Source organism: Vidua chalybeata, chromosome 2, assembly GCF_026979565.1.
Source record: "Vidua chalybeata isolate OUT-0048 chromosome 2, bVidCha1 merged haplotype, whole genome shotgun sequence".
NCBI lineage: Eukaryota > Metazoa > Chordata > Aves > Passeriformes > Viduidae > Vidua > Vidua chalybeata.
This window is the reverse complement of record NC_071531.1, coordinates 39,614,877-39,628,000: the sequence shown is the minus strand read 5'-3', so window position 1 is coordinate 39,628,000 and position 13,124 is coordinate 39,614,877. Positions and strand designations below refer to the sequence as shown.

The window sequence follows — 13,124 nt, the reverse complement described above, 5'->3', positions numbered from 1 at the left end:
AAGGGAGCTCTTTTTTCAGCTGTGCAGGGTCTGATCTCTGATAAGAGCACCAGTTCAGCACACAGGAATGTCAGGGATAGTCTGGGTTGTGTTCCTAGTGCCAGCTAAATACAATCCTTGCTGGCTTAACTGTTAGGAGTATTTAGGTTAGATACATAAAGACAGAAAATGATCATACCTTCTGCATTCCACCCACTGATAATTTTGCTTCTTTTTTCCTTTGTAGTGGTTTCAGAGTGCAGCGAGTAAAGAGGATTGCATGCCTGAAACATTGAAAAATCTAATTTTCTCCAACTTCGAACCTTTGCACAAATTTCACACTGGTTTTCTCAAGGAAATTGAGCAGAGACTTGCTCTGTGGTAAGACTGTTGATTGTTATTTATCTGTATTCTTTCATGCAGTTTAGCATTCTTGCATTCCCTTTTTGCTAACTCCTTGTGATCTACTGTAGGGCTTAATTTGTGAAAGTCACAGATGTTGGTTATTAACAGACAGGGTTTATTGAATCACGCTTTGTTCATGTTTACTTGACAAACTCTGTTGTTCAGATATCTCAGTTACAGACATATGCAAATGAGATCATAATTCTGGATGAAGCTTTCTCTTGCCAAATGTCAGTGTTTCTACATGGCAGCTCCTTTGAAGAACATGCTGCAAGCAAGGCTTATCAGTAATAAGGAGGCAGAGGTGAAGGACCAGGTTCTGTTTCTGTCAAAATAGGTACAGGCTGGGAGGATTTCACAGAGCAGCTTCTCATTCTGCAGCATCACAGCTGTGACACTCACAGGGTCTACAGTGCACTTTACAAATTGACAGAGTCATGGAAGAGGACACTGGGCTTGAAAATTATCTATTCTTAACATAATAGTGACAGTAAAACATGACATTTTTACAAAATAGCTATGAAGTGAATAATTCTTCCCTGGCAAGGCTCTTAATTCATTTGACCACTGAAATCTTAGTAGAGGCAGGAGCATAAGCAGAAGCCTTCTACTCTCTCTGATTAGACTTGTCTGGACTAGATTGTCTTGTTCTGTGTAGGCATTTTTTGTAACTTTGGTTCTAGGAGCTGAGCTTTTCCTTCTCAGTTAGAAAAGTGACAATGAAAATCACATGAAAGCAGGGCAGGCAGACCTAATGGGTGTTAATCAGTTTAATTAAGATAGGTTCCCCTTTAACTAATGAATCAAAACAAAAACAAAACACAGTCTCAGAGTGTGTGAGTTTAACTCTTGTTATGTCTTGAGATCACTTAATGAGGGCACAGCATTTTGCAGACTAGTGCTGTCCAAACCCACCCTGCACAGTTGCAGAATTAGCAGGTGTTCTCTGGGAGGAGGGGAATGTGGTACTGCCTCTTAGAGCTGACATCCTCACCCAGGATTTTGGCTGACTCCTAATATAATTATTTATATATATATGTATATCTAGTTTGTATATGTATTTATATATAACTAACATAGTTACTCCTAAGACATGTGCTGCACAGCCACCCTGCTTGCATTGCTCTTTTTTTCATTGGGCTGCTACTGGTGTTAATTGCATTGCACTTAGCAGCATTTATTACAGGTACTCCAAGAAGATGTTATAAAATAGTGATTGTTTCTTCAACCTTGATGTAAGATTAACAGTAGTTGGAGTTAATCCCCAACTAGTTGGGGTTAATGTGTGTGGCGAGAAAAGGAAAATTTATGCAGTTAGTAAGGACCAAGTTCTTTTCTCTGTCAGACCAGTCTAATCTCACTGGGTGCTGACTCCTGGGCACATGTTGAAATAGAGGTATCCCCTCTATCCTTCTGGTGGCATTAGAGGTGGATGCAAACCTCCTGTACAGGTATGATGTTTTTCAAAAATTGGATGATGCTGCACTACCAGCCTGCTGTGGAAAGGTGACATTGTAGTAAGTGGAGGTAAGGACCAGTTATGTTACAAGAAAGACAGAGTATTTAGGCTTCTAGACTTTCCTTGGTTTTATTTTGTTTCTCCTTTTCATTTAGCTTCTTTTAGAGCTGAGTAAACCTACTGTTTTTCAGCTTCTCCATAAAGTTTCACAGGGTGGTAAACCTCAGGTTAAAGCTTGTAATATCATATTTTAACTGCACTGTGATTTAAAGTGCTGATCTGCTACAAAGTTACTTTGCAATCCAAATTTATTCAGAAATATTCTGCTGAGGTAACTTTGTCCCAGCTGGGCACCTCGTTCTGATTTTGTCAGCTCAGCTATTGCATGTCCTTCCACAGTTAGTGTAAGGCCACTGGGATTTCTCTGTGGATTTCTCTGTCGGCTGCTCTGAATCACTTGACAGAAAAGCAGCCACGTTCCTGCATTCAGTTTGCAGCCAACAGCCTGGATGCACCTAGTGTAATACCCCTGTTGTAGACAGTGATGGTTGTTAAACTTCTGGAAGATTTGAATATGTGCCTTGGGAAGGGAGGCAGACTTGCTGACAGGTATTATTTTGGAGGTGTTGGTGTTTCTATCTAATGCCACAGATGCAGAGATAAGCCACAAGCAATAAACTCTATCCTATAGAGATTAGTGTTTAATTAAACAGCCCCTCAACATCTACAAGAAGCTGGTGGCAATGTGGTAGGGAATTCCTTCAGCAGCATGGTCAAGGTCACTTAGCTCAATATCCACACTGCCAGAATGGCACCTCTCTCTTTTGCCCTGGAGTTTTAAGGCAGTGGGCTCTGGCTGTGTTCACCACCTCAGGGCAGGTCGCTCCCAGCTGCCCAGCAAATCATGGGCCTGGCTGAGCACAGCTGCGCACAGGTGTGGGCAGGATTCAAGCCAGCTCATTTAAATCTGACTCTTCCATGTCATCTCTTAAATTTCCAGGCAGGTGGATGGAAGGAGGAAGGTGGGACACTTGTCCTGAGATATGAGCTTGCTCTGCATTTGTCAGAGGGTGATGTGTCCTACAAAAAAAAGGGCCTTTGAATGAAAGGGTTGTGGACTTCATCAAGCTGCTGGAAACCCCTAGCTACCAACATGTGCTGTGGGAGCTTGTGAGAGAGAGAGAGCCTCCTGAAACCAGTCCTCTGTGTTCCCCTAGTGAGTAGGATGCTGAGTTTTATCAACTTAAAGTGCAATTCAGCCTGCTCACTCTACACAGATGTCAGTGCACTTCTCTAAGGTTTGTTTCAAACTTCATGCTGCATGTTGGAAGATCTAACAGGAGGTCGTTCCCTGCTCTCATATTGAAGCTGCTGCTGATGCAGAAGAGCTGTGGTGAGAACAAGGCTCAGGGGGATTGCACATAACAATTGTTAGATGTCTCCATGCCTTTAATTTGTTAAAACATCCATAGACTTTTAGTAGTTTCGGCTGGAGGAACTTCAGGTTGTGTACATTATTAAAAAGCATTTCTGGCTTGCTTGAAGGCTTCTGAAGTGTTTGAATCTGCAGTCAAGGGCAGGCTGTTTGCTACAGAACATCTTAAGGGCCAGGATCCTTTTGACCTGGTTATAGATTCTGGCAGGTCTGATCTGTTTCTTTACACAGTTCACCCATTTTTCTCTTTGGTGCTGCGTTTCCTAAGAGCAGCACGTCTCAGTGTCCAGGGTCTAGTGATATTTTTAAATATGACATACACTGATACTGACACCAATAGTTAGCTGCAGAATATAGGCAGTCAGTGCATTTTTTTCAGCCAGAGTTTCTTTCTGGCCATGAAACTGAGAAGATTCCTGGTGGTTTTATTGCACAGCATCCTAAGATGAGTGATACCATGCTCTGGGCCACGTTTCCAGCCCTGCCTGTGCTGTTGCAGGGCCAGTAACGCAGCCCATGAATCTCCTCAGTTGCCACAACTGTGCTGAGCTCTGGAGACTGCCCATGTTCCTGGGAGCCAGTGGAATACCCCACTGGAGGCCGTGTGGTTTGAGGAGAGGAAGGATGACCTTTGGTGGATGCAGGCAGGCATGGTGCTTTTCCCTCTCACACAGGAAGGGAAGAGAAGAGGAGAAGAGCAGGAAGCTGCCTCAGGTAGGAGAGGGAACAGCACACATCAGGATGTTCAGTGAGCAAGTGCCAGAAGAGCTGCATCCGGCACTTGGGCATCCAGATGCTGGCCCTGGCTGCCAGGACTCCTCAGCAAGGCCAGGAGTTCCCAAGCCTTTTTGCTGGGAGAAAATATGAGAGGCATATGTCAGTGACTTTAGGTTGGCTCCTGTTTCCCAAGACCCGTGAGATTTTATGGCAAGGAGGAAGAGGTGTGGGCAGTGCAGGCAGAGTGCTGAAGTGACATACTTCATCAGCTTCTGGGTGGTTGAATCTGAGAAGTCAGGTTCTACTCCTTCTTTTACCTCAGCTGTTTAATAACATTGGGCCACATTTGGGCCACAAGCACCATTTTCCATCCAAAAGAATTGAGCTCATCTTTCCACACCCCATTAAATGTATTGCAAGTTTCCATACTGATTTCTTTAAATGATGACAGAAATTGGCAAATAGAGAACCATAAGTATCTCCCTTTTCTGACCACTGAGCAGCATAGAGAGCAACACTGGGGCAAGCCAGGATAGCTGTTTCTGCCTAAGGAAGCCCACATCAGGCAGTAGAAATCTGTGTTTTGGGCCTTATCATGTGTTAGGAAAAAAAGGTGTTATGTACTTCCTGGAAGTGCAGGCAGACTCATCTTCTCCCAGGGAAGCTGCTAGTTTGACTTGCAGATCTTTCTGAGGAAAGCTGCTGCTCAGTGTTACCAGATGGGAATGTGTGGCTGGCAATTTGCAAAAAAAAAGGGTTCTTAACCTTAGCATATGAAAGGAGAAGGTGCAATCAGGATTTGTGGAAGCAAAATTGAAAACCTCTAATAAAAAAGCACTCAGGGAGGTGTAGGAAGATGAGCCAAATGTTGATTTATTAACCATTTTTTGTTTGAGAAGAAATACTTGCGCTCAGGAAGAGCAGCCTGATAGACAGTTTATATAAACAAGGCAGCAGTCCTTATCTGCCTTCTCAAAAGCAGCGTGCTGGCAGCTCAGCTGGTTCTGTATGTCTGCTGAGGAGGCACGAGGAGGGCACTTTCAAAAGTGTCTTTGTCCTGTGTACAGAAATGAGGTGTGTGTAGCAGTACAAACCTCTGAGTTATGCACTGCAGATTCCTGAGAACAAGACATTGAGAGGGGCTTGGTGTCAGCACACTGGGCTTGATTTTGAGAGGATAGTTTTCATTGCTGAAGTCACTTTTGGGTACCTCTGGGGATTGGAACTATGCTACGCCCAAATTAACTGGAAATGGTGGGAGAGAAGTAGCACATCCAGGATCTGTTAGTCAGAGTTAGAGCCATGTTGCATCAGTCTCTGTGGCTCCCCTGGCAGGGTATGCCCAGGGTCAGCTCTGAGGCTGTTCCACAGCAAGATATGGAATGCTGTTGCATTTGCAGCACATTTTCATGCAGTGGTGTTACTTGCTCGGATCCCTTACCGTTTAAAGGCATTACTGATGCACGTTTGCTGTAGGTTGGGTTTCTCCCACAACAGGGGTAGCCATCCCAAAGTCTTTAAATGTATGCACACCCTCCAAAGGCTTGGTATGACTCTGGGAAGCTCTGATGGCTTCAGCAGTGCATTTCTTAGGCTCTGAGCTGTCATGCAGAACTCACTGCTGAAAGTCCGGCTGCAGTGCCGGCTGGAGCAGGCAGGGCAGTAAGAAGCAGGGTGTGAGCAAGGAAAGGGGTGTTTGCTTTTATTGGCTCTTCTTTTCCAATTACAAAACATGCCTCTTATTTAAAAGGCAGTTGTAATGGGGAGTGTTTAAGGTATTTTTTAGTATTAGAACTTTAGTTAATAAAAGTCATAAAAAGCTTCAAAGTGTGTAGGTGGTCAAAGAACCAGCTATGGCTCCCAGGAGGGAGTTCCTGAGCATGTAACACAAGGTCATATATTGTAAATATAATTTGTTACAATTGTTTTATTATTATTTTGGCTGCAATTCAAGGGCTGCAATCAAAAACTTCTGTGTTTGCCTCAAAAAAATCTTTACTGAGATATCTTTCTCTTCTTTTTTGCCTTTCCACCATCCCTATTAAATTTCTGTTTCTTCTGATCGAGGGTATGGGCTGACTTGAGATTTCTTTCTATTGTTTTTTTAATTATATACACTAAGAACTTCATGTAATTCGAAAATCTGACAGAGCTGCTTGTGTAATCCCTGTAAATCAAGCTGAGAGCTGTTTGGAGTAATATATATATAAGGTAGTGTCTGAATTTCTTACCAGGTGTAAGCCAGTCTTCTCTTTCCTTGCTATTGTACACTTGTATTGCTATAGAAAGGAAGGGACTACTTGGATAAAAATGGGAAATGATCTTATAATGACGAATAATGTCCTCATTTTTTAGCATGATTTTCAGTAGCTTTAGACCTCCCCCACCATGTCAGTGGAGTAAGGGCACATTATGCTCGGGGAAAACTGCTCCTACATCTTCTGTGGAGATGGGCATCATAAATCAGCTCCTGATGAAAAGCTGTGAGACCCTAGGCCCTAAGTTTTTTCCCTTGTCACTGGGAGATAGATACCATGTTCAAACAGTGACCCATGAAAACAAGGAGTAAGAAGAACAATTTAGCCATTGATGCACAACAAATGAGCAGCTTCTTCCCTCTCAGCAAGCTGAGTGTTGTTATTCAAAACATACACTGCAGGAAGAACTCTCTTTCTGCTCCTGTGCTTTGGGCTGTTGCAGCAGTAAGACATCATCTGATGTGTTGTGTGTTTGGGTTTTATTTTTATATTCTTTGTATTTGGATGCTCTTTTCTTGGTGTTTCTTCTTATTTTCTTGGGATTTGCATGTTGAGGAGCTGGGGAAGATGGCAGCGTAGCTTGGGGTTTGCTCTGGGGTCCCAGCATGGAGCTGGGGTACAGTGGAGGTTGGGTTTTAGGAGCCAGATAGGAAGCTGTCATGTTTCCTCATGCCCAGTTTCAGCTTTCCCTGCCTCTCTGTCCACATCACAGCCTACATGCCTGTGCACCTTCCCCAGTGGGAAAATCATCTCTGTTGCAAGGGAAATTCATTTGCCTGTAAATAAATAACTAAAGCAAGAAGAGTGACTGGCACAAGGAGCAATATGCAGCCATCACATTTTCTCTTAAGAAAAAAACCTGGGTTTATTTCTTCCAGCAGGATGCATCTGTGTGCAGCACAGGTCATCTCTGTCAGCTTGGGCTGAGGGCTCTGGTACCATTCAGCTCTTCACTGTTCAGCCAACAGCTGGAGAGAGGCTGTTTCTTCTGGGAACCCCCTTCTCTCTGTCTCTGTCAGTCTGCCAAGATGCAGAGCAAGTTTGGAAAGCCCGAAAAGTCTGTGGCCAATGCCAGTGAAGAGGGACTATTCCTGATGTGTGTGACTGATGTGGTGAGATGCTGTGCAATCAGTCAGTGCTGGTGGTGCTCAAGAGGGTCAGCTTTTAGGAAATAAGGACCTGACTGTTCCATGAACAGCCCCATTAATTATTAGCTGTTGGAACCACTCACTGTGACTTTGGTAGGCTTGGGCTCAGCTTCCAAGTAGCCAGCTAGTACATAAGACATTTGCACTGTGTATTCTAGCCAATCTGTATTGTAGCCTTCAGATCAGAAAAGCAGTGTCTATTTAGAAAAAGCAGTCTGTAATGATGTTCTTAATATTTATCTTGGCAGTAAGTAGATAACTATATATTTCATACTCAGAAAGGTACAAAACTGCCAAAGTCCATTAGATTAAATCAAATGTAGACACATGAAAAAGGATCCAGGCAGTGCCAGAGAATGAGAGAATAACACATAAAGCAAGAATTCTTATAGAGATAATTGCTGAATACCATTCCATTGCTGGCAGCAGCACAATTTCATCTGGCTTTGACACTTCTGAGCTTGTGTGTAGAGGCCCAGCATGAACCATTTGGGAGGGGATGCTGCATGCTGGCTTCATGGGTGCAGGGTGGCTTTCCCTTGCTTCCTGCCAGTGTGGGGCTGCTGCCTGGGACTCCAAATGGTTGTGGTTTTCAATCAGGGGCACTTGGATATGCACCACTTGGAGCAGAGCTTTAGTGGCTGGAAGGTTTTATTTACAACCTGTCAGAGGAAATCTCAGTGGGGAGAGCTGCTGGATGGGTATGTCATGGGGGAAGGGAGAATTAAGGAACAGCATAGAGTGCAGATGATTTGACAGACAGAGGCTTCCTGAAGACAGAAATTGTACTTTCAGTTTAGATATTTCTTGGGCATGATTTGACTACGGCAGTGTTTATACGACATCATGTTTTTGCAAAACAATGATAGTAATTAAAGTTACCACTGACACAACCCAACTTCCTACCCCAGTGTAACCTTTGGGTTCAGAAAAAAAAACATTTAAAATCTTGATGAGTACTGTTTTTCCTTGCCTAAATAGGCATGTGAGAGTTAACACAATGGGAAATTATTAAAGGCAGTCTATGAAACTGGGTGTTGTTCAAATGAACATGGAATAATCCCTTGTTCATCAATGGAATCTCTTTGTCGAAAGATAAAATTGGCAAGGGGAGGGGGACAGTGCTTTTCCCCACACACTCCTAGCGATTTCTTTTGAAAGCATAGCTTTGTTGGAACAGATCTGTAACAGTTAGGTTCTTATAGTTTCATGATTTTTCCCCCTGTGTTTTTAAAAACCACGTGTTTGGTTTCACTCAGAGTGTGGTATCCTTGCCTGTCTCACACATGGATTTAGATACAGGAATATCTTTTTTATCAGGAGCAGTGTTGCTCCAAATGCTGCACTCATCGAAGTGCAGCTGGCTGGGTAGGAGGCAGCACTTTGCATTTCTAATACCATAAGTGAAATACTGAATGGAAATTCCTGCCAGTATGTAACACTTATGAGTCAAAGCCAGATGCTGGATGGATTTTTTTTTTTTTTTTGGCCCCACTGTCCCTTGCACAAGCATAAGACTCTTCAGAGGAAGAACACCCCCCAGGTCCTGTTCTGGGGTTCAGTCATTGTATCTGAACAGAATTAACCTTCTGCTCTAAGGTCACATATTCTCATGGGACTCTGATGTCTTCTTTTCCCCCAAACCATTTCCAACCTTCTCTGGTGTGTTCAAAACTGCTAGCAATTTTCTTTAAAAGTCTAATCCTTCTGTTAAGTGCCTGTCCTCTCTGTTTTTAGGAGTGAAAGGCAGGCTGGGTGAAGGGTGTACTGTACCTGGGAATTACATGTCTGTCAGGAAGATTCCTCACAAGCTTATGAGTGAAGGAGCATGGGGGTCAGGATTTTAAAAGAAATGAGCTATTGAGTTTCAGTGCTTGTAAGTGATTATGCAGTTTTATTGCATGACTGAAGTGTGTGGCATTTCTGTTGCTGACAGGGAAGGCCGCTCTAATGCCCACATTAAAGGAGATTACCAAAGAATCGGAGATGTTATGCTGAAGAACATTCAAAGTATGAAGGTAGGAATGATCCTATAACTACTAAGCTTTGACACAGATTAAGTTCAGCATGCTTTTCATTTTCATCTGATGTTGCCTCTTGTGCTGGTTTTTGCCAATTGTAATTAAGGCTTAGCCTATGAAAGTTTCCTTTGATGACGTAGCAAGCATTTGGTGGATTTCCCTGGGATTTCAGAACTACAAGCTGATTTTAAATTATCAAGTCCCTTTCCTCCACTCTACTAAAAACAGAAGCAGCAAACATAAAAGTTCAGGAATATTTCACTTCCAGTTCTTTTTTCCTTCAAATAAGAAGGCAAAGCATTGGAATTTGTGTGGCTGAAGAGACTGTTCAGATGCTGAGTGTGCCGATTTTTTCATGCAAATATTCATGTTAAGATATTGCAGGATTAGTGACCATAAGCTGGATATTGATTTGACTTGGGAAAGTTGTATTTATGCACTACAGTGCCAAGTTAGGTGAAAGGTTTTTGAATCATGAGTATAATTGCCTCTGGTGCCTTTAAAACTAGAAGTAAAAATGCATGTATGAACCGTAAATCTAGGTGTAATGTTGGGAAGACTTTGCAATGTTCTTAGTCTGGCCAGAGCAGTATTCTCAGTGCTCTGTGTTACTGAGAAAACAGCATGGAATGCAGGCACAGGAGCCTGTGAAAACTCTACAGATTTGTACAGTGTGGATGGAAGCTCACCTTACTGTAATGTATCTACACATCCAGGTCAGTGTGGGGCAGAACATGGCATTTCACCTTCAGCACTTGGATCTCCGAGTCATTTTGAAACTCTCCAATAAATCTTTCCTTGGGGATGGCCACTTGGGCATTCTGCAGTTAGTAAATGGAGCAGCCTTGAGTCCTTGGCTGGAGGAAAGGGCAGTTTAATCATTACAGCTCTCCCGAGATGTTGGTTAGGACTCAGTTTGTCTTTCAAAAGGACAGAGTGAGACGCGGAGAAGCAAAGTGACGCACAAGCGATTATACGGCAGATCAGAAAAAGGGAACACAGAAAGATCCATTTACCATCCCCAACACAGACAGCCCTGTCACCAACAAGACAGCCTTGCTCTCTCTGCAGTGCACTTAGCCAAGAACTGCTTTTTCCCCTCAAGATGTAATTCACATGCATTGGAAGAAATGTAGAGGGGACTTTTCTACCTCCATCTCTGCTCTCAAGAAGCATGCAGCTCTTCACAAACAGTTTTTTAGAATACCGGAGAGCTTCAGACAGACTTTGTCTCTGCTATTGGTATCTTGCAGCTTTAAATTGTGTGTCCTTTGCTGTCTGCAGGTCCTTCTGGGTCACTAGTCTGAAGGCAGTGTACAGTCCTTACTGTAACAGACCTGGCAGCCCCTTCCCATTAAAGGGTTTTACTTCATTTGCTTTGTGATCCACCACCACTGATCAACTAATAGGTGGAGTAAAGAGAAAAAAGCTAGTTTAACTTAAAAGAATGGCACAAGAAACAGAAATAAAGTTAGTAAAAATTGTACTTATTTATCATGAGACGTGTTAAAAGATCTGAAAAGTGAAGTTAAGAAAAGTAATTAATGGGTAGCCTCTGTAGCAGCCTGGAGGGTCTGCTTTGTCTTTTCCTGAGTTCCAGACTTGTAAAACGAATATGCAGTGTGTGGAGGAAGCAGCTTGGCTCTAGGGAAGGTATGTTTCTGGTAAACATGTCACAAATCACAGGAGAGAGAGAGTTGACTGGAAATGTGTCAAAAAGCACAAACTTCAGATTAAGACAGAATTTCTTCTCAAGTCCATTCAATTTATGCATTCAGTTTCTTTTTGTTGCTATTTAATATTCTACCATTTACTGGAAAACTTTAGCTGACTGCTCAGGGGAGCTCTGTACATCCTGAAGAACCAGTTTACCTTTTTCAAAACACAATTAATTCCCTGTGTAAATTGTTAAAAAAAAATACTGCCGAACTGTTTTAAGGGGAAGCTGTGAATACCTGTGATGCTGAGACCTAAATGGAGTTGCGTATTTCATGCAAACCTCATTCACTGCTGGTGTGCAGCTCCCCTGCTACCAGTGGGATTATTTAGAGACTTCACTAAGGAGAAGAGGATGTAGTCTAAGGATGAAGATCTTGTAACATACCCATTTCTGTCAGGCAATGCCTCTGGTTTTGTGTTTGTTGAGTTTCCCAAGAGGTGCAACTTATCATTAATAAGAGGGGAGCAGAAGCCCGAAGTCTATTTGCCTGCATCTCTGTTCCCCAAAACCACCTAAGGGAAACTGGGGCATCTAAATCCCTTCATCCTTTTAGAAAATCCCATTCACATTTTTTTGGCTGTCTCCATTGCACCTACTTGCATGAGCTGTGTTCATGTCATCTCCTTGCCTTTGGATTTCTCACTGATAAGAGAGTTAATTTTGTTGAATTGTGTACTTTAGTTTTCCCGGGAATGCAGAGGGGGTGGAGGTGTCTATTTCAAATGAGTAATGCCTTTTCTCTTGGCAAGTGAATATCAGAACCATTGTGTTGTACAGTGATTTTGTTTGCAAAATCCCCACTGCTGTGCTAGTTGGATGTGTTATTGGATTAGGTATGGGCTGAGTCATGTCTCTCAGTGATTGTTAAGAGCCTCCTCTTTTCTTTCATGCATAAAAGCAACTGACAATTCACCTGCGAAAGCACAATGAGATTTTAATGGAGTTGGAGAATGGGATCAAGAACTCCCGCAAGCTGGAGACCTTTTGCAGAGATTTTGAACTACAGAAAGTCTGCTACTTGCCTCTCAATACCTTCCTCCTCAGACCTTTACACAGGCTTATGCACTACAAGCAGATAATGGAGAGGCTTTGCAAGCACTACCCTCCAAGCCACATAGACTTCAGGGATTCGAGAGGTAAGTAAGAGAGAAGGCGTCAGTTCCTGGAGCTGGGGAATGACATCCAAATCCATTAGAGGTGTATGGCTGGAGGAAAGAAAAAATCTTTTTTTTTTAAGCCTACATAAAAAGAGGATTGAGTTGCAAAATCCACCACTCAGAACACCATAAACAGTGGGATTAAGGTTGCTCTTCTATACACATTATGCCGTCTGGGCAGGTACTTGGAAGAGAATTCTGTTGGGGGTTATTAAACACACAGAAATGACAGTAGGTTCAGGAAGTCTCTTGAACTGAAAACAGTTGGGAGGTTGGGAGAGAGCACAGGGAACATACCATATGTGCTTGTGTTGTTCCTAGCTTTCCCTAGAGATCCTCTAATAACACAAAATACTAGCCCAGGTGAACCCTTGGTCTGACCCAGTAGGGATGTTGTTGTTATGTCTTTCAGTGTTATTTGTCTTCTTTTTCAAGAATACAGTTTGCTCTGTTATCATTTCCATGATTTGTTTCAGGAGCTCAAAGCAGCCAACCTGGGTTGGTTTTGGATTTGGGGTTGTTTTTTGTTTTTTTTTTTTCAAACATGAAGAAATTGCCCTCCTGTAGCCTGAGCTCAGTGCCTGCCATTTCTTTCTGATGGTTTGTTCTCCTTCCCCCTTGCACCCATCCCCTGTGTGTGTTTAAGGATAACTCCATTATCTTCGGTGCTTTGGTGCAGGTCCATGGAAGAACTTGCTCAGCCCAACTGCTCCCAGGCATAACATGTGAGCTGAGCTCCCTCAGATTCTGTGGGATGAGACCCACAGCAGACAGTGCACAGAAAGCAGGGCTAACCTGACCTGTGGCAATAAGAAATGCCACAGA

At 43.0% G+C, this 13,124-nt stretch overlaps 1 protein-coding gene across 7 annotated transcripts in view; it reads left to right on the top strand.

Moving 5' to 3' along the window:
• FARP1 (FERM, ARH/RhoGEF and pleckstrin domain protein 1) overlaps positions 1-13,124 on the top strand; it is a 200,855-nt gene that overhangs the window by 172,752 nt on the left and 14,979 nt on the right. For all 7 annotated transcript variants that reach the window (XM_053931779.1, XM_053931770.1, XM_053931763.1 and 4 more), the window contains exons 16-18: positions 227-360; positions 9,338-9,419; positions 12,041-12,278. In XM_053931779.1, coding sequence (XP_053787754.1) covers positions 227-360; positions 9,338-9,419; positions 12,041-12,278 — 454 coding nt within the window. The remainder of the gene's footprint in view (positions 1-226; positions 361-9,337; positions 9,420-12,040; positions 12,279-13,124) is intronic.